Source organism: Antennarius striatus, chromosome 18 (assembly GCF_040054535.1).
Source record: "Antennarius striatus isolate MH-2024 chromosome 18, ASM4005453v1, whole genome shotgun sequence".
NCBI classification, from domain to species: domain Eukaryota; kingdom Metazoa; phylum Chordata; class Actinopteri; order Lophiiformes; family Antennariidae; genus Antennarius; species Antennarius striatus.
Genome location: NC_090793.1, coordinates 8,638,253 through 8,658,264, shown reverse-complemented (window position 1 = coordinate 8,658,264; position 20,012 = coordinate 8,638,253). Strand labels below are relative to the sequence as shown.

At 39.9% G+C, this 20,012-nt stretch overlaps 4 protein-coding genes across 5 annotated transcripts; 3 read left to right on the top strand and 1 right to left on the bottom strand.

The window, feature by feature from the left end:
• Positions 1-1,654: 1,654 nt before the first annotated feature.
• Positions 1,655-4,650, top strand: LOC137612287 (junctional sarcoplasmic reticulum protein 1). The gene is made up of 7 exons (XM_068340747.1): positions 1,655-1,753; positions 2,288-2,388; positions 3,071-3,099; positions 3,192-3,267; positions 3,344-3,472; positions 3,556-3,653; positions 3,743-4,650. Exons 2-7 carry the CDS (start codon positions 2,295-2,297, stop codon positions 4,064-4,066), a joined length of 750 nt encoding a protein of 249 aa, XP_068196848.1. The 5' UTR covers positions 1,655-1,753; positions 2,288-2,294; the 3' UTR covers positions 4,067-4,650.
• Positions 4,651-4,731: 81 nt separating this feature from the next.
• On the bottom strand, positions 4,732-7,658 carry sf3a2 (splicing factor 3a, subunit 2). Its single transcript, XM_068340746.1, has 8 exons — positions 7,607-7,658; positions 6,862-7,107; positions 6,708-6,754; positions 6,315-6,424; positions 6,131-6,180; positions 5,269-5,409; positions 5,090-5,158; positions 4,732-5,007 (listed from the first exon to the last, which is right to left on the bottom strand). Exons 2-8 carry the CDS (start codon positions 7,057-7,059, stop codon positions 4,732-4,734), a joined length of 891 nt encoding a protein of 296 aa, XP_068196847.1. The 5' UTR covers positions 7,060-7,107; positions 7,607-7,658.
• Positions 7,659-8,046: 388 nt separating this feature from the next.
• On the top strand, positions 8,047-12,688 carry plekhj1 (pleckstrin homology domain containing, family J member 1). The gene is made up of 6 exons (XM_068340512.1): positions 8,047-8,395; positions 8,535-8,602; positions 9,310-9,376; positions 9,564-9,654; positions 9,862-9,925; positions 11,247-12,688. Exons 1-6 carry the CDS (start codon positions 8,302-8,304, stop codon positions 11,337-11,339), a joined length of 477 nt encoding a protein of 158 aa, XP_068196613.1. The 5' UTR covers positions 8,047-8,301; the 3' UTR covers positions 11,340-12,688.
• A 248-nt stretch (positions 12,689-12,936) lies between these two features.
• LOC137612081 (fizzy-related protein homolog) lies at positions 12,937-19,070 on the top strand. 2 transcript variants are annotated; one of them, XM_068340406.1, is made up of 14 exons: positions 12,937-13,077; positions 14,147-14,220; positions 14,800-14,928; positions 15,111-15,174; positions 15,860-15,987; positions 16,081-16,166; positions 16,256-16,439; positions 16,566-16,631; positions 17,450-17,552; positions 17,654-17,838; positions 17,941-18,174; positions 18,314-18,418; positions 18,580-18,672; positions 18,796-19,070. In XM_068340406.1, the coding sequence occupies exons 2-14, from the start codon at positions 14,152-14,154 to the stop codon at positions 18,835-18,837; spliced, it is 1,488 nt and encodes a 495-aa protein (XP_068196507.1). In that variant the 5' UTR covers positions 12,937-13,077; positions 14,147-14,151; the 3' UTR covers positions 18,838-19,070. The 2 variants fall into 2 exon arrangements, with proteins under 2 accessions (XP_068196507.1, XP_068196506.1); XM_068340405.1 differs by having other exon boundaries at positions 15,857-15,987.
• The last annotated feature ends 942 nt before the right edge of the window (positions 19,071-20,012 follow it).

The following is a 20,012-nucleotide window of genomic DNA, read 5'->3' as shown; positions in this document are numbered from 1 at the left end:
TTACTTTTATGTGTGGGATCAAGGTCTCGCTACATGACACAGTTTAGCTTCAGCTTCCACTTAGACTGATGGCCTGACATTCTTCTTCAGGATATCTGCCACTGTAGGTATCATGCACTTTTAATGGAATGCTGTGTTTGGGTTACACCAGAAATCAGTGGACCCTCGTCTTCAAACGGGTCAACTTTAGACTACACAAAATATTCTCAGAAAACCTCTGAGGGTCATCAAGGTGTGTTGTGTCTAAATTCAAAGAAACCTTAATGTTCTGCTTGGTTAAGTGTGGATTTAGCTTTGCCGTTCTCCTGTGATACTATTTTATTTTGTAGTTTCTTTGAAATAGTGGAGCAATGCACTGACTGTCACTGAGATGAGAGAGGTCTGCATTTCTATGGATCTTTTCTGAATAAGCACTTCTTTCTTGTTCTCAAAGGAATTTTGGAAGGTTTTCCTCTTCTGGGAAGGTTCACTATTATTTCAAGTCTTCTTCATTTTTAGATAATGCATCTCATTGTGGATCTACAGACTACCAAAACCTTTGAAATTGCTCTGTTCATATCTGAGTGGACGAGGTTTTGAATGACCGTTTTTCCTTTATCAGATAGTGCATATCATAGTCATATCATTGTCATAAATTGTCATTAAAAACTTGTTTCATGTTTCAATTTTATGTTATTTCAGTATAAGGTACACACAAAAGTAGAAGCAACAAGAGTAGTAATACCATTTCACATCTCTTTATGTGTGATTCAATTGGAGACAGCATTGAGTCCCAATAAAGGTATGAGTCATCGATATCACCAAAAGCCTGTTTACCAACACTTCCTCTCCCCTCCCACGAAAAGTTAACCAGAAACCACTTCACCCTGATAAAACCCGAATGCTTTGTGTTTCCAGCATCTATGGGTGTGAGGGCGGCGAACTTATAGCCTTATAGTCTTACAGTTTCATGACACACATTCACACATATTGTCCTCTTGATTCTTTAGTTGACAGGTTTACTGAAGACAGGTGCACTCAGGCAGCAGAAAGGGTATAATGCAATACAAAATGATTGACATGACGGTCATGTGTGTCCACAGTGTTTGATACAGTACGCCTGATGGTCAGTCCTTCTGTTAATCTGCATGACAGCTCGTCTGTCTGACGGAAGGGAGGCTTCAGCGTCCAGGAGCTGCATCCATATACACTGGTGCTCTCTGCTGGTGAAACATTCACATGTCCACATAATGACAAGAATGTTCAGACATGAGGAGGAACAATTGGATAGAATAAAGATCTCTCCTTCACTCAATAGTTTTTCCTTTTTCTGGGATGTTTCTCCTGTTGTTCAAAATCATTTGAATTTTTTAAATTAATGTTCAACAACTGAAGAAGATGTGATTTAAATAATATTTTTTAATGACGTTTTTCTAGGGTTTTTTAGAAACCGGTGCAACCCTCCCTGTGAGCCCTTCCTGACGATTTGACAATTGTATGATCATGTGGTGCGTGCTAATATCAACCCTGCCTCAGTCAATGCCTCTGACTGACACTCTATTCTTTTTCTTTTTTTCATTCTCCGGCACCTGTGCTCAGCTGTCAGATGGTTCATAGAGTGACTGCTACCATATCTGCACAAGAACAACAGGCTGTGTGACAAAGGTTCCCACCACTCTGCCCTGGGGAGCCCAAATGTTGAGGCAGGTAGGTCAGATCCTTTTTTCAATCACAGTCAGACATTAGGCTTCATCAGAGGAGAGACCATCCAAAGGTATAATGGGAATGTCAGGCCTTTTTTCCTGTATTGTACTGTACACGTATCCATCTGTTTCTCCAGTGGCACAGCTTCATCTATTTATAGGGCTGCCAGGTCATTAGCTCCATATCTGTGTAGAAATGTCACGGTAGACAGAAGGGCCTCGCGGCATTCATTTGTAAATGTGAAGGTCAAAAAACTGCTTCAGTTTTATTCATGAAGTAGTGATTTATTGGGATCATTTCTCAAAACTGGCATTAAAGACTAATGAGAGAGTTAGAGAAACTTTTGTTCTGTTCTTCATTGTGAAAAATACTGATAAGGACAACAACTACACTATGATTCATTCAATGCTTAATTTCGGGGTAAAAAAACAGCAGGCAAAAAAGCATTTCTAAAAATACCAGCTGTACAGTCAGTGCCATAGGCAGAGCTGTCCTTTGGCTATCACCAGGTTCATACTGCATGCACAGCTTGGGGTAACACATAAAACTGCTCGATGCTCAGTTTGAGCCACTTTTTCCATCTTTGTCCTTCCCTCCCTCTAAGGAAAGGGATGGAAGAAAGCTTTGAGACATTTGAAGAGGAGTTGGGATCAGCAAGAGCAGAACCTCCTCCGCGGAAGCCTGTTCGGCAAGTCCGCAGACCAGGTGGCAACACGCACACACACACACACACACACACAGACACACACACACAGATGGGGACAGATCATCTGTAATGCATTCCTCAAAAAAGCCTGCATCCATTGAAAGTCTTCAAATTTGACATAAGTCTATAAATACTTACGAGCACTGAAACACGACCCCTTGGGGACAAAGTGGTTTTGCCCCATAATGGTGGGTGTAATAAAACTGTTTTTGTTTTTTGTTTTTCCAAACATAAACTTTTCTTTGAAAATCTAAAATGTCCATATTAGACAATATATTTATCCAGTGTAGTCCAGACTGGAATCAGTTTTTGTGCCTGGAATCAGGCACAGTAGACTTTTTTTTTCTAAATGAAAGAAACAAATAATCTTTATTCAATTTGAATAAATTACAAATAAATATTATTCAGTATGGGTGATTTCCAGAAAAAGAACTCCCTCAGCTTGAATAAATTTAAAATAAATATATTTCAGTGTGGATAAATTCCAAATAAATATCTGTCAGTGTGAATACATTCCAAATAATTATCCTTCAATGTGGATAAACTCCAAATAAATATTATTTAGTGTGGATAACTTCCAGATGAATATCTCTCCTAGTGGATAGATTCCAGATTGAGAGCACGGCTGTTTCAGCCTTCATTTGTTGTTTGTTTCACTCCATCTCCATCTGTCTGTTCCAGAAATGTACGCTGCCAGAAGAGTCAGACAGGTTAGCTGGAAAACAGCCAACATTAAGCATTTTCACTGTCGTATCAAACCTAATGTATGTTCTCTTCAAAGCTGCATATTGTTCTCAAACAGGAAACAGCTCCACTTCCACAGCAACCAGGACCAGAATCCAGAGCGTTACCAAGGGAACAAAGCTTCACCAGAACGAGTGAGACACTCACATTTTTTCAACTTTCGACTTTTACTCTTCACTGCATTTCGTCTCCTGACTGTATTTCCTTCAGTGTCCTTGCAGAAACCTTTGTCCACCCAGAACCAAACTGAAACCCCATGGGAGAATGTCACCCTGAACCGCTGTCTGTTTGTGGCCATTATGATCCTGGTACTTTCCTCTGGTTGTCAGAAACTACATGGCAAGTAAACTAGTGAGTAAACATAGGATGATACTTACAAACACGCATGCCTACTGTGGCTGAATGGCCTGTCTTTACAACAGAAACTCTGCGTGGTCAGAGGACAGCAGAGGTGGAGGAGGAAGCTGGACTGACAGTAAGACGGTCAGAAGCGTTAAGACACAGAGGACATCCAGCAGAGGTGAAGAAGCTTTATTGATCCATATTTATTCTCCATGAAGACAATTTTGCATTTTATACTTTACACTATGTCATCCCGTCATCCTTTAGCCTGTCACAACTCTATGGGAAGTCATGTTCTGGTGGCTGCCGGACCTTGATGACGATAATGAGGGCAAAAAGGGGAAGTCGAAGAGAGGAGCAACATCGGGTGGTCTCAGAAACAGACCGCTACTAGACAAAAAACTCTTAAAGCAAAGAGGAGGGAAATTAAAAAGCAGGAGATCCAAGAAAGATAAAGAAAACAAGGGGAAGAAAGAAAGAGGTAACACAGAAGAACCCAGCCAGATGCTAGACGATGAAGATGAGGAAAATGAAGAGACTTTGCCCAAGAACAAAAAGTTAAACAAGCACAAAGAAAATACCCAAAAATGACGAGTGCATTCTTTACACTGCAGCAGATAACTTCCATTTTAAGGTGAAATAACATTTATGAAAAGGCTAAATTGGACAATACACCCTAGTAGTTTAAAACTCTTGAATATCTGCTTCCGCTGCAGAATGTAACACAATTATTGTTAGTTTTTTGCTACTTTTCCAAATAACAGTGATGTTATGTAACTTAACTTGGAATTTCTGCTTCATTCAGGAACATAAGATCCCCTTTAGCATCCCATAACCTATACAACCTCAATAAACTGCTTCAATGACTGGCTTTCAACTTTCCATTTGTGAACTTCCAATGAACTGGAGAGATAATCAACAATCAATAAATCTGTGTGTGTGTGTGTGTGTGTTGAGTCGCTGTGAAAACAGACTTGGAGAAAATGGTTTTACAACGCAGAATTTAATTACAAAAATGTTTTCACAGATTTTCAATCGGAACTCTATAATCAGAATCTAAGCATCCATACAAAACAGCAGGAGTACATGGGCTGCCTTCCACATTAAAATAAGCCAAAAAAAAGGTATAAAAATCCACTAAATGTGCACATCATTGTAGAACTAGTACAAATGAATGAACCTGTGGTATCTACAGGGGACAGATATGAGACAGGCAGCGCACATCATGACAAAATGTGATCATTATTGGTAGGTGATCAATTATTTCCTATTGTAAGACCCTCAGGCGGAGGTGGTCTCATAGGCATTGGGGGCATGGGCATCTGAGGAGGCATATGTGGCGCACCCGGGGCACCAGGCGGGAGAGGCGGGACAGACATCCCTCCTGGTGGAGGAGGGGGTAAGGAATCATTTGAAGGGCGAGGTCCAACTCCACTCATGAGAGGAGGGGGGCGCTTCACACCAGCAGGAGGTGGAGGACCGCTGGACTGGGGAATAGCTTTCTCCATTTTGAAGTGGAACTGTAGGAAGAACTGGGAGGAAAAATGAAACAAGTGAGAATAAATGGTGTGTTTAATGAGTCACGTTATCAAAAAGTAGCCAGTTCATATTTACCTGTTTAGTTTCTCTGTTCCAATGGGTCCAGAAGCGGTTTTCTGCTTTATCAATTTCTCTACTGGGAACCTAAACGGGGGGGTAAACATTGTGTAAACATAAATGAGGCTAACATTTTTATTAATTTTTTTCATCACAAGAAGCTTGTAGGGAACACAAGTAGTGCATCTTCTGCTCACCTTAAAGGCAATAGTTTCATATGGTTCGGCAGCCAAAAGCAGGTACTGCCAGCGACGATCGGGAGGCTCAATGCGCTGTTCATAAGCAGACATGAAACGATGCCTGGGTCCAATTCCTTCAGCGATCTCTGGGTAATCAATCTGGTCAAGAGAGAAAACCGGTAGTAAAAGAGAGTTTACAGATTTGCCTTTGGACGTCTCATTTCTACAGGTTTACAATACTGCTTAGGTATCAATGCTTTACAGCAATTTCATATAATGAAAGAGAGCATTAATCATCAAGTCATTAAATAGTGTTTAGCTGCTTTCTTAATTCAATAAATGTTAACAAATTGTGTCTAGTTTCTAATGCAGCTTGGTCAATCAGTTCCATTCTTGTATGGTGGCTACTTTTCTGCATCATTGTTTTTACCCTTTGATAACTTAGTTGAGATTTCATGCTGAGCAGATGTAATAAAGCACTACAAGCTGTTGATGGAGCTGAAAATCAGGAAACAACCACCGTTTCGCTGAGCTATGACACAGGATTTCCCCATGTCTACGTTTTTCTGCAATCATGTCTTACTGCTTTAGCTTTTTCTGAAACATGGTTTACCATGTAGCATAAATGGTGTTTTTATGAACTGCATTCCTTAGGGTCAGTGTAATAAAAGGCTGAAAACAAGATATTCTTACAAGCATACCAGTTGTAAGTGGTAAGACACGATGCCAGCCCAAGAGATAGTTTGAGCAACTTTATGGAAACTTTTCGATGTAGTGTTTTGATATTAGTTTTCCTCAATGAATAATTTTCTTTTCTAAAATCAAAAAACCAAATCATATCAAGAGGTTTACCCTAAGGATTCCAATCACACATACAAACCTGGAAAAGCAAAGACTGCTGTCCGGTCTCTGGGTCCCTTTGTTTGGTTACTACAAAAACAACGAGCAAGAAAAACATTTCTTGATTAGGGAGGAATAGGAAAGGCAAAAAAAGTACATCTAGAAAAGTGTGAAAGGGACTGAAATAATTACTTCACTGACTGCTAACCATACAGCCAACTTACCTTTATATCCTGGTCGACCAATTTTGACAAACTTCTTGACTTCAACTTTAACTTTAGCTGGAGCTGGCTGAGCTGGAGATTCTTTGGCCTCCTTGGCTGCTCTCCGTGCCCTGAAAGAAACCACACACAGCTGTTTATTACTGTCAAGTCAAATGTGTTTAGAAGAGACCTGTGGTTTGGTAAGGTTATAGCATGGAAAGGTGAGATAAAATGAATCAATGACTGCAAAACAAATGAAAACATAATAAGGAAGTACGAATGATAGCTCTGAGTTGGTATAACCCACATTTTTAGTTATTAATTGAACAAAACCAAATAGATCACACAAATACTAGATCTGATGGTGATATATATAATGATGTGTATTACGGTGCTGACAAGATGTGGACTTACAAGTTGGTCTGATGTTTCTTTCCTTGTGTGTGAGCCAAGTAACTTCCCTATAAATGCAGGATCACAATTTGTAAATTTGTCTTTCAAACAAGATATTAAAATAATTTTTAATTCACGTTATTGAATATGGAACAGTCTAAATTGGTCTACTCACCTCATTGTTGTGAAGTGTCAAACAAAGCTTGCATTCATATGATCCTAAATGATTCTTCATAAAGTAGGGGTCTTTGTTGATGTCAATGGTCTCCAGGGCCAGCTGACGTAACCTCTCTCGTCGATCACGGTTACTCTCAGAGGCAGAAGCCACACCACCACTCCCCGTTTTCCCTCCAGCTCGATGCTGGAAATCCATCTTTGCTATATGATGAGTTCAGTCACAGAAACACCCACACTCGTTTGCCTAGTCAACAAAAGAATCGTACATTAGATCCTCCATTATTGTCAGGGGGGAAATAACGTGCACCAGGATGTGAAAAAACTATAATACTGTCACTACCAGGCAATGTATTCCCTATGTGTGGTTTGATTTGGGTACCACAGATTATTTTTACTTTACACTTTCGGACTAGTGAGCTACCAACATCAGTTATTCACCACAACAGTCCCATACCACTTGCTGTAACACTGTTATCACAACTGAATGTATAAAAACACAATCCAGACATAAATTTCCAGGTAACTGCAGTATGCTAGCACATCACATTGAACGTAAAGCTAACGTGCCTGGTTTTGACAATGCTCATGCTAATTATGTTAGCGGCAAATAACTCATGCCTTCTTAACACATAAGAATGATCAAATGACACTCAAAAACAAAGCTAAGTATGTGCATATGATAATAGTTACTACAAAACTAAAACTTTACACGATAAACATTTCTTTTTTAGCATAACACTCACCGTAGTCACCGCACCGAATTTTGACCGTGCCGACTTAGATATTTAGTGCGCATGCCCAAGAAAGAGACTTCTTCATCGTCTGTTTTCAGTGATGACGAAGAGACTCTACTGTCTTGGCGCCTCCTGCTGGACTGGAGGGAAAGTGGCCCTACAACCTTATGACACCCGTAATATATCTGCTTCGAGGCGCGCCTGTTTTTGTATATTTTATCGCGATTGTTTTTCAAATTATTATGCGACATTTTGAATAAGGGCGAGTTTTAAACCAACGAATTAATTTTTAAAAAGTCCTAAATGTGGCAGATTTAGTTTTTACAAATGTAGATTCGATCCTACGGACATTGGTTGGCGCTCGCGCAACATTTTCGTTACAAGTGAACAACAAAAAACAAGAGAAGAAGAATTGAAAATAGGAACTACACTGACCGGCTTCCGTACTAGTCCGAAGTGAGGCGTGCCCATCCACAATGTGTATATGACGGAAGCCATAGACTAACCAAACACACTCCGTCACATTTTGTGATCCTCATACGGCGTGTCGGTGAAGTTTACCCCGCTGAACAGACACTTACTCCGTATCGCTGTTGTCTCGGCTCAGTATAATGTTTTCGATCGTGGAATGGTTCGCTTTTAGATGAAGTGTCTCCGTGGACTACCCTGAATAAGACGTGTTTTTTACTGCGTCAGTGACCGCTATGCGTTTCAACGAGAAGGAGCTGGTGAGTCTTAGCCGCCAGCCGTCAGAGAAAGCAGCTGAGCTGGGCATGAGAGGACCAAAGAAAGGAGACGGTAACATCTCACATATACGACTCATGCTTTATTGATATTGATCCCAAGATCAATACCCATAAAGCATTTTATCATTCAGCTGAAACTGTCTGAGATGTAATTTCTTTTTCTTTTCTTTCTTTTTTTAAATATTTTGCAGTTGTAAAGAAAAGACTGGTGAAACTCGTCGTAAATTTCCTCTTTTATTTTCGCACTGATGAGGAGGAGGTCAGTATTTTAGCACCTGATCAGGGGCGTTGCTACTCAAACACATGATGACATGTGCTGATCCACGCAGTAGAATGCCAGGTTTCCATGCCTATCTACGCATGACTGCTGCCGCTAATACCGAAAGTACTTTTCATTGGTTTACAGGTACACAAAAATATTAATCCTAGCCTATAAAAATATAAATCCGATGTTGACCATAACATCTTGATTATCACAAAATAAACAATATCTCAAACAAATAATTACTACACGATGACAATCGTCTCTGTTGTGCATTCTTAGTGTGAATTTTTTGTTTAACTCTTGAAAAACCAACAAAAAAAATGGCAACACAGCCTTTTTGATGCTTGTATTAATTAAGTTTTAAAGTATTGAAGCACAAAATATTCAAATAAATGAGTTCACTTTCTACTCCTTTATCATTGTGGATTAAACACAGCTTTTTTCCTGTCAATCTAAAGAAATCCACTGCCAGGTATAGGGGCTTGTTAAAACTTAAGATAAAACTCAAATGTGAGATTTTACTTTAGCACAGCAGTTCAGCACTAGTATACGTGCTCCAGTAATATGGTTATGACAATTCATCCTGTCCTGCATTTATTGTGACATTTATTCTTTCTGGCCTGCACTTTATTTTAAAAATGATAAAACTTCCTTTATATGACAACCACATGTTAAATAACTATCCAATATGTATTTGTCAGCCACTTGGAGCTCTGCTGCTGGAGCAGTGTCGGGTGGACAAAGAGGACAGTGTGACCTTCTCCATTGGTAAGATGCAGAATCCTCAGTCTTCACATTCACATTAGTAACCGACACCTTCTCCTTCACCATTTGATTTCTTTAGTGGATATATCACTGAGAAGCAACAGAGCAGTGTTCTATCCACTATAGTCCTTCATGACTTTGTATTGCAGTTTGTGCATTTGCATCATGGGTTTTTATGTTTCTTTGCTAGCATTTCTGGACGAAGCAGAAAGGAAGTATCTGTTTGAGTGTGATTCTGAAGAGCAGTGTGTGGAGTGGATAAACGCTATTATCAAGGCCAGGTAGGCCAAACTTTTTTTTACATCTTATTTATTTACACGACATTGATTAAAGTAAGGATCTATTTACCTCAAAGAAGTTGTGTTCTCATCCAAAAAAGACAGTTTATCAGTAACGTGAGAGGCCTTCTTCCAGCTCGAATCTTAACTTTCTTTGGATGCTGTTCTGCCCTTGAAATTTGACTGAAGTGGCCACTTCTTCTCTTGCAGTTACGAGTTCATGAGGAAGAACCTGATATTCTACAGAACTGAAATCCACAGGCTCACAGGAAAGGTGAGTTCATCCAAAGCAGCTTGTTACCATCCTCTTCTTCTTCTTTTCCTTTCGGTTTTTCCCTTCAGGGGTCGCCACAGCGAATCAACTGTCTCCATCTAACCCTGTCTTCTGCATCCTCTTCTCTCACACCAACTACCTTAATGTCTTCCCTCATTACATCCATAAACCTCCTCTTTGGTCTTCCTCTAGACCTCCTGCCTGGCAGTTCAAAACTCAGCATCCTTCTACCAATATATTCACTATCTCTCCTCTGGACATGTCCAAACCATCTCAGTCTGGCCTCTCTGACTTTATCTCCAAAACCTCTAACATGTGCTGTCCCTCTGATGTACTCATTCCTGATCCTATCCTTCCTGGTCACTCCCAAAGAGAACCTCAGCATCTTCATCTCTGCTACCTCCAGCTCTGCCTCCTGTCTTTTCCTCAGTGACACTGTCTCTAGACCAAACAACATCGCTGGTCTCACCACAGTTTTGTACACCTTTCCTTTCATTTTAGCTGAAACTCTTCTATCACACATTATACCTGACACTTTTCTCCACCCGTTCCATCCTGCCTGTACACGCTTCTTCACCTCTTTTCCACACTCTCCATTGCTCTGGACTGTTGACCCTAAGTACTTAAAATCCTCCACCTTCTTGATCTCTTCTCCCTGTAACCTCACTCTTCCACTTGGGTCCCTCTCATTCACACACATGTACTCTGTCTTACTGCAGCTAACCTTCATTCCTCTCCTTTCCAGGACAAACCTCCACCTCTCTATCTTCTCCTCCAATTGTTCCCTGCTCTCACTACAGATCACAATGTCATCTGCAAATATCATAAGACACTGGCTTGTGTCCTCTTGCGGCTACATTACTATAATCAATATCTGTGAAGATATGGGAAGAGCAGGTTTTCCCATTGATATTTATGCCACGGTCAAGTATGAAGGAGCCAGATATGTGGCAGGCATAGTTTTGAATTCCAGACTTTTGCTGAGGGGAGTATTTTGACAGTGTGGTATTAGTAGTTTTACGCCAGTCAAGGAATACTTTCTCTAGTGTTAACAGTTTCCGGGTCACTCATTGTTGTTCCAGACTTCAGAAATAGTTCTCAGTTCAAAGTGTTTGAGGTTTGACGAATGTACGTGGTTTTTGAGGTCATCAAACATTTTCATTTAAATTCCACTCAGATTTTATTGAATAGAACACAACATAGGTTAAAATGTTTAAGTGGAGGTAGACGTTCTCCTTTTTTATAATTTGTCACCTCTAGAGGTAACATAATTCTAATTGTTGTTATTTGAGTATGCATTTTCATTATTCTCTCTTCACAGGACCCCTTGGAACAGTATGGTATATCAGATGAAACTCGCTTTCAGGTCAGCAATGGCCTGCAGCTTCAGCCCAGAGATACCTCCTCCCTGTAGACCGCTGTGCTATGCTGTGTCCAGATCTACTTCATGATCATTTTAGTCCAGTCTGCCATTCCAGCATTCACTCCTGACTGGTTTTGAAAACTTAATGAATGTATATAATAATTTTCCAGAGAGGTTCTTGTACTGATGTTGCTACAGCTTGTCAGGGGATGTGCAAAGTGATTCTATCTTTTAAGTCACTGTCATCATTACCGGTAACATCGGGTATGAAAACTCTCCACTGTCTTGTTTAGATACATATGTGTGACAATTTCTGAACTATTTTTCTAATCACTTCACCTTGTTTAGTTGGATGGTTGTGTAAAACATTTACTCCTTTTTCAAATAATGTGACTTTTCTGTTTTTGTACCCTGCAGCTTTGACTTTCTTTTAGGATTTGTTTAACACGAATCAATCTAGAAGGTCTGAAAAAATACACATTGTTGATAGAGGCTTGTTAATTAATATTGATATTGAATGAGAATTTAGAAAAGTTTTGACAGTATTTACTGTCCTGATTTTAACTGCATGGGTCTTTTAGTCTGCTGAATTGAGCCTACTGTGTATTCCAAGTTTATCTCTGCAAAGGAGGTTACGTTTTTGTCACTTTTTTCTGTTAGCATTTATTTCAAAAAGTTATCAATGTATTTTGATTGTTTATTGGAGAAGCAGGAGAATGGCACAGTGAAGAGGCCATTACATTGCGTTGATGTGGATATAAACTGGGCCACATTGAATGACTTTGTGCTTAGTGCTGTGTAGTTGCCTACATAAAAGAAAATGTTCAGCTATATTAATATATATTGATCAGTTAGACTGTTCAGTTTTATAAAATATATTTTTGCACATTCCTGGGGTTGAGATATTTTTAATAGAATTTCAATTTACTTGAATTCTCTGTACCTACTCTGGTGCTTGGCGTAAGATTCTTAATCTGTTGGACCATGTTAGGACACCAGACTCTTGATATCAGTTTTTGTTTTGTTTTTTATTTTACTTATCCCTTTTGCTGAAACAGAGTTGCAGCAATTTGCAACATGAAAGTTTCGGATCAAATCACATTTCAGTATGCTGCATTGCTGTATCCTTCACATCAGTGAAATGATTCTTAGCTGTCGGGTCTATCAACATTCATGATACATCAATGGATGTGTCTGTATTGGGAACTTTTTGCACATGGAATGCATTTAGTCTTTTTACTTCATGTGAGATATTTGTTTCACTTTTTTTTTTATTAATAAAACCATTTAAGAGATACTGTAAATGTAACGTTTTTTTTGTATTTTCAGTCCAGTATCACTATCAAAGCGATGTTGATGTATTTTATGTCCATAATATTAAAAATTCCTGTCACATTCAACAGTCTCTGCTGTGTGTTTATCATGAAAAACGTCAATGTCACGATATAACGACACTGAGACGAGCTATAATTTTTTTTTTTTTATGGTTTCTTTTCAGAAGTTTTCTCATTCTTAGCTAGAATGTCAACACCGAGAGACTCAATTGATTTACCCTTACCTCCACTGAATCCGTGTGTTATGTTTCCCTGGCAACAAAAAAATGTGTGATTCAAAATCAGCTACGTCACGTCGCTCCCGTGATCCTTTGCGGACCTAAATTGAACGTACGGTTCAAGATATTTGTGTTTTACTAGACCTGTTTAGAACAGTGAAACCTAAACTTTAAAAACGATTTTAAAAAAAGGAAAGAAGTGTGTGACAGACAACGGGAGGTGTTTACCGAGCGACGGTAGGTACTAATTTCACTGAAGATTGAGAACAATGTTGCTAATGCCATTAGCCGGACAGCTAGCTTTCCCTAAGTATACCACAGTAGTCGATAGCATTAGCCTAGCTCTAAATACCGGACAATTTGGTTTTTGATTCGTTTTAACATAAAGATTATAGATAAATGATATTCACTAACACAAATTATTTTCTGTCCCGTGACTGGAAAGTTTTATCAGCTGTCAAAATAGTACTGGACGCATCAGGTTTCAGATTATCACAAATAATCTAAGTGACCATAGTTGAAGACTGCTGAATCAGTCAGTGTTAGCTACACCTGATGTCATTCCTCCGGTTTAAACAGCCTCAGTAGGACTTGATCTGAGATTTAAGACCAAATAATTGTTGGGTTTTTATTTGTAATCGCATCGATGAAGTCCTAATGTCATGAACTGTGATGGACGTTTTGACGCTTCGCTAATCAGTCATCGCTTACAGTGTAGAGACTATGGATCCTACTCATTGATATTCAAATGACATTACGTGTCACTAAGCATTCACTGTTCAGTATCGCAAAGCAACATGTTCAACGCTTTGCTGAATTCATGAAGATTACTTTATCAACAGAAAATTAACAATTATTTGGAAATTAATTAAAAAGGTAATTTAATAGCAAAGTGAAAAACATTTGACAAGCTACACGATAAGATGCTTGAACAAAAGAAGCAATTTAAAAAACCTCACCACTGGCACTGGATTTGGTGATCAATTTGTAAATGGACAACAAACAGGATAATTTGAAAACATAGTATTCATTGATTGAAAAATAACAATTATTTGTATAACTGCATTTGTTTTGACAACTTCCTTATCAGGCATTAAAGAACTAAACAGGTTTAGTTATCAGGGCACTATGTTTTGTGTTTAATTTCAGAAATACTTATTGTGCCGCACCACAGGTAGACATACTATTTCTTTTTAATAGTAAGTGTGACAAAAGTACAGTTCAGTTACTCCAGTATTTGTGTCAGATCCAGTATACATCAATGTGATGTTTATGACTCTCTTAACCAATATTGTTCTGTTTTCAGGCATCATGGATCAGGTCTATGAGTGCAGGCTGCTCAGGCAGATCAATATTCAAAATGAAAATGCAAGCCCACTAGTAAGTAAATAATAGGGACTCACATAGTTGTTGTCTGTCATACATTTGTCTGAATAGATACAAGCTTTGTTTTCTCTTGAACCCAAACTTGTATGAGAAATGAGCCAAAATGACCGCACCTTGCCAGGTGAGGTCATTGGCATCATAACTTGTGATTAGGTCATAATCTGTCGTCCTTGGAGTAGTTGTCAAGGCTACTACCAATAATCCTAATATAATGATGTTAATATGACATAATGAGATTGAATGTAATGTCCGTAAAATGTCCTGAACAGGATTGTTAACAAAGTCCTGGGAGGATAGTGTGATGCACTCATTGCGTTGAATGGATGATCATTTAAACAGGCCAGCCTCTTTCACTTGACACTCACAAGGCGTGCTAAGTGATAAAAACCTTATTGGCCAAATGGCTGGTTTTGTGAATGTAGCCTTCTGTTGTTAACACCTTTAACCAATGCACCATCTGCCTCCTAAAATATCTCCCAGTTGTGTCATCAAGCTTTCAAATCACTGTAGAAGGCCTGTTTTTGTTTAGCTCCCATTCAGGAAGTGCTCTCTGTCCCCTCCTCTGTTGTGTAGAAAGCTGTAGGAGCTGCACGAGCTCTGACACCCACCAGCTCCCCGCTGTCATCCCCCAGCAAGCATGGCGATCGCTTTATTCCCTCTCGGGCTGGAGCCAATTGGAGCGTCAACTTCCACCGCATCAACGTGAGTCTAATGCAATACACCCAGGGATATCAAAATGTAATCTCCTCCAGATCTAAGTGGTGATCGGCTGATAAAGAACTAAATTATCTTCATTTTTCCATTTTGTTTTTCTATAAATGCACAACATCTTTGTGAAGATGAAGTTGAAGATGATCATTTATTTATTTCATCTTGTGGCACAGGAAATTGAAAAGTCACACAATCAAAACAGGAAAACCAAAGATGGCACAACAGATGGCAATAAAGGTAAATCAGTCCACCTACATGCTAACAGTCTGATGTTGTGAAAAATAATGTGTGGGACAGTGTCGTGACATGCTCAAAAAGATGTAGCCTCACATTTGGTGATATGCAGCAAAAGTGAGTTAGTTATCCTAAGGGTAGCAACTAATATTTTCTTAACCAGCTGTCTGATAAACACACAGAATCATAGCTTTGTGTCCCAAAGAAAGGACTTCATAATTTCCTTTACACATAAACAGTGAATTATATCCTTTCTGGTAGTTCAGCCTTTTGCAAATTATAATTATAGAATGTATCTTTACTGTATCTCTTCCAATTAATACAGTCATGGTGGCAGACAAAATGCTTTTAACAGTACTTCAAAACAACAAATTCAGCTTGTTCATATTATTCTTATTATTTTAGTTTTGAATTTCTTGTATGATTGTCAGCTGGAAATGACTGACACTCATCTCACTTATACATCTTGTGAGTTTCATCTTTTTTATCAGCTCATGATCACAGTAGTTTAGTCGAAGTGGATCATCTGATCTTTACCGAGCCTGGGGAGAGTGACGCAATTCAGCGTTCTCTCTGATCTTTACAGGTGTGAACCAGAGAGATGAGACATTACAAGAGGGACAAAAGGTTTGAACGGCATCATCTCGACAGCTTTGTTTGAGTTTCTGTTTCTTCTCCCTCACAGCAGACGGCTTGGCCTACTCGGCTCTGCTAAAGAACGAGTTGCTGGGAGCCGGAATTGAGAAAGTCCAGGATCCGCAGTCAGAAGACCGTCGTCTGCAGCCGTCCACTCCAGCCAAGAGGAGCCTTTTTAGTGTAAGAACAGATGATGTGGCCATAACTTCGAATGTTATAGCTTAATAGAGAGGTTTTTCTGCTTATTGCTAATCATCTGTTGTGGTTTTCTAGTATTCTGTTAGCGCCAAGAGGGCTCTGCCAGAAGAGGATGGGAACACCGTCTCTCCGTATTCTCTATCACCTGTTAGTAGCAACAGGTATTGCCTCCTCCTTGTCAATTTTCCACTATCATCTCCTCTTTTTGGAGAAGTAGAATTAAAATTCTGATCAACGTTGTGCATTGCAGTCAGAAGCTGCTCCGGTCGCCAAGGAAACCCACACGCAAAATATCCAAAATTCCTTTTAAAGTTCTGGATGCTCCGGAGCTTCAGGACGACTTCTACCTCAACCTAGTAGACTGGTCCTCTTTGAATGTACTCAGTGTTGGACTGGGAACCTGTGTCTACCTGTGGAGTGCATGCACCAGCCAGGTATGTGTGTGATTGGGCCTCACTTTGTGTAAGGCCACATAAAGATCTCATGCTTTGGACGTAACTGAAGTATGTCTCGCATGTCCAGGTGAATCTGTGAAATTTTTTCCCCCTCTGTCTTTTCAGGTGACACGTCTGTGTGATCTTTCTGTAGAGGGAGATTCTGTAACATCTGTGGGCTGGTCAGAGCGGGTGAGTCTACGTAGTGTACTGTCAACTTTGCAAATTATTTGTAGATGCTTAAAATAACTTATTCACCAGAAACAGTCACAGATGTCAAAGCTCTACTGGAAGTAAAAGCAAGTGAGAAGAGTCTTTTTTTAGAAATGCACCTGGTCTAACTGGTTTGCTGATGTGCTCGGCCTTTTTTCTTTTGAATGTCATTTATAAAACACACTTAACCAATAAAAACGTGGATTTTAAATCTTCTGTTCTTGGTGCATTCTATTGATTAGTCATGCGCTACAACTTTGTAATGTCGTAGAATTCAAAATCTTTATTTGGGGGAAGATAGATAGATAGATAGATAGATAGATAGATAGATAGATAGATAGATAGATAGATAGATAGATAGATAGATAGATAGATAGATAGATAGATAGATAGATAGATAGATAGATAGATAGATAGATAGATAGATAGATAGATAGATAGATAGATAGATAGATAGATAGATAGATAGATAGAGAGATAGATAGATAGATAGATAGATAGCAAATTTACAAATTATCCTGTAATTAAATTATTTTTTTAAATCGCCTGACAGCACTACTTGAAATCAATCCTAACATTTACTGGATGCTAAAATCCTTACAGCATCTCAAATAAAGTTTTAATCGTATACTGACTTTATCTTCATTCACATTTTTTCTAATCAAGCACAAAGAAATAAATGTACTCATATTGCGTAATGTAAAAACAGCTGTTGCTACTCACGAGTAAAGATAGATGGAGTTGGCTTTTTTTCAAGTCATCACGGATTGTTCTGACATCAGTGTTCCTATTCTTAGGGTAACCTGGTGGCTGTGGGGACTCATAAAGGCTATGTACAGATTTGGGATGCAGCGGCAGGGAAGAAGCTTTCTGTGCTAGAAGGACACACAGCTAGAGTGGGTGAGTTTTAGCGGCTGGAGAGACAAATGTGGACAAAATACTCTCACTTTTGGTGGATCACCTCCCTTTTTAATGTGCTTTTTTTTATTCCCTGCTGCCAGGTGCGTTGGCGTGGAACGCCGACCAGCTGTCGTCGGGGAGTCGCGATCGAGTGATTCTCCAGCGTGACATCAGAGCCCCGCCTCTCCAGTCAGAGCGCCGTCTCCAAGGACACAGACAGGAAGTCTGCGGACTCAAGTGGAGTACCGACCATCAGCTGCTAGCCTCAGGTGGAAACGATAACAAGGTTTGTAGATGTGGGAATCTCACCCGTTTCTCTGTGACTCACATTAGCATCGGGAACTTGTCATGAAACATCTAAAAATTAATTTTAACCTGTTGCCCATAGTTACTGGTGTGGAACCACTCCAGCGTCCTCCCGGTGCAGCAGTACACGGAGCACTTGGCTGCGGTGAAAGCCATCGCTTGGTCTCCTCACCAACACGGCCTGCTGGCGTCTGGAGGCGGCACCGCCGACCGCTGCATCCGCTTCTGGAACACGCTGACAGGCCAGCCGTTGCAGTGCACCGACACCGGCTCGCAGGTCTGCAACCTGGCCTGGTCCAAGCACACGAACGAACTGGTAAGTCCCAAAAAGGTTGTTTTTTTGTTTTTTTTTGTTCAAGTGATTTATTTTTGGGCAGTATGCATTTACATACCCCAAACAAACAAGCTTAAATGAAGTCTGAGATAAATATGTAGATGCTGTTTGTGTCCTGCAGGTGAGCACACACGGATACTCCCAGAACCAGATCCTAGTGTGGAAGTATCCCTCTCTCACTCAAGTGGCCAAACTTACTGGACATTCCTACAGAGTGCTCTATCTGGTCAGTATACACTGTGACCACCTTCAGATAATTATGTCAACAGTTCCAAGGTTGCTATAAATAAGTACAAAAAGAAATCTAGTCTGAAAAAATAAATAAATACAAATGTGTTGTAAACGTGAAAGTACTGTTCAAATACTCGCTGCTGGTTTTGCTTGCAGGCCATGTCCCCCGACGGCGAGGCCATCGTCACAGGAGCTGGGGATGAAACCCTCCGGTTCTGGAATGTCTTTAGCAAGATGAGATCCACTAAGGTAGGAAGGTTGTTTTTGGATCTGAAGATCTTCTTCTCTTATTTCTTCATTCTGCCCCCACCTCCCCCCACCTCCCACCCCCCCAAACACATAAGCTCATATGTCCCCTCTCTCCACTTTTAGGAATCTGTGTCAGTGCTGAACCTTTTCACCAGGATTCGGTAGTGAGCACGCCTCTGCACCACAAGGGAAGGATGCTGGGGGGGGGGGGTTATCTTTGCATGTGTGGAGCCATAAATGGACCCCTACTGGCGACAGAAGGGCCCCTGATATATTTAGTCAGGTGGGGGGGCAGCTGGAGAGTGCAAAAGACGGCAGAGGAGAAGCACACACCTCCTCCAGAACACAGGAACTACTGTCTCCTCCCGAAGACCAGGGGGTGGGGTGGAGGTGTGGGTGGGGGGGGGGGGGGTCTTTCTCTCCTGATGTGATTTGTTTCGTTTATAGACTGATTTGTGCTTACCTGCCAAATGATTGAGTTTGTCCGTTTGTCTATTTATTAACTGTTTTGTTTTTTACCATGTATTCTCAGAAGTGTGTCTAAAGCCATTAGATGTCCTTTTTTATGTTAAACTGCAGGTCTGGTCTAATCTGTGGAGTGTGTTTTGGCTTTTCTCAGGTCTGAAGGGGGAAAGAAACATACAGGTGCTTTTATTTTACCAAGAGAGAATAGGTTTCTTGTACGCTGATGCCAGAATCCTGGGCTTCTTCATTATGTACTATTGGATGAATTATGGTGATCTTTTTAGACCCTTATGTTCATACCAGTTTGTGATAATGGTAGACTGATTATATGAAATTGCATTTGTTTTTATTTTCAAGAAAAACATTTTATTTTCTAACCAATTATGGCCTCTCGTGCATCTTAGAACGGCATACAATGTGAGAAAATGAGCATATTTTAATACAACTTTCATTCATCTTCCTGGAAATTCAAGGAAAAAAGGTAAAACACTTATCACTGGACTGCAACAGTAGCTATAGCACAGGAGAAAAAAATGTAAATTCAGAGTGAAGTATCTTTTTCTCTGCTTTCTCTTGTTTCTGCTCAGATCAACGAGCTGGAGGCACTTACTCTTTCGCCGCATCCTGCTTAGAAATCATTCCTGTTTTTAGCAGGACTTCTCAGATTTCTTATCATCTGCAACATTTTCTTCCAAGATTGATTTTGCTTTCCCCCATGTTAAAGTGTTTGAAGCAACAACCGTGCCACACTTAAATGTGCGCTGTTTATTTGTGCTGTGTACAAAAGCTTTGTGTTTGTTTACTAATGTCATCAGAGGAAAGCTGAACTCGATGGAAAACCTGTTTTTAATACTACTTCAGATTCGAGACAATGT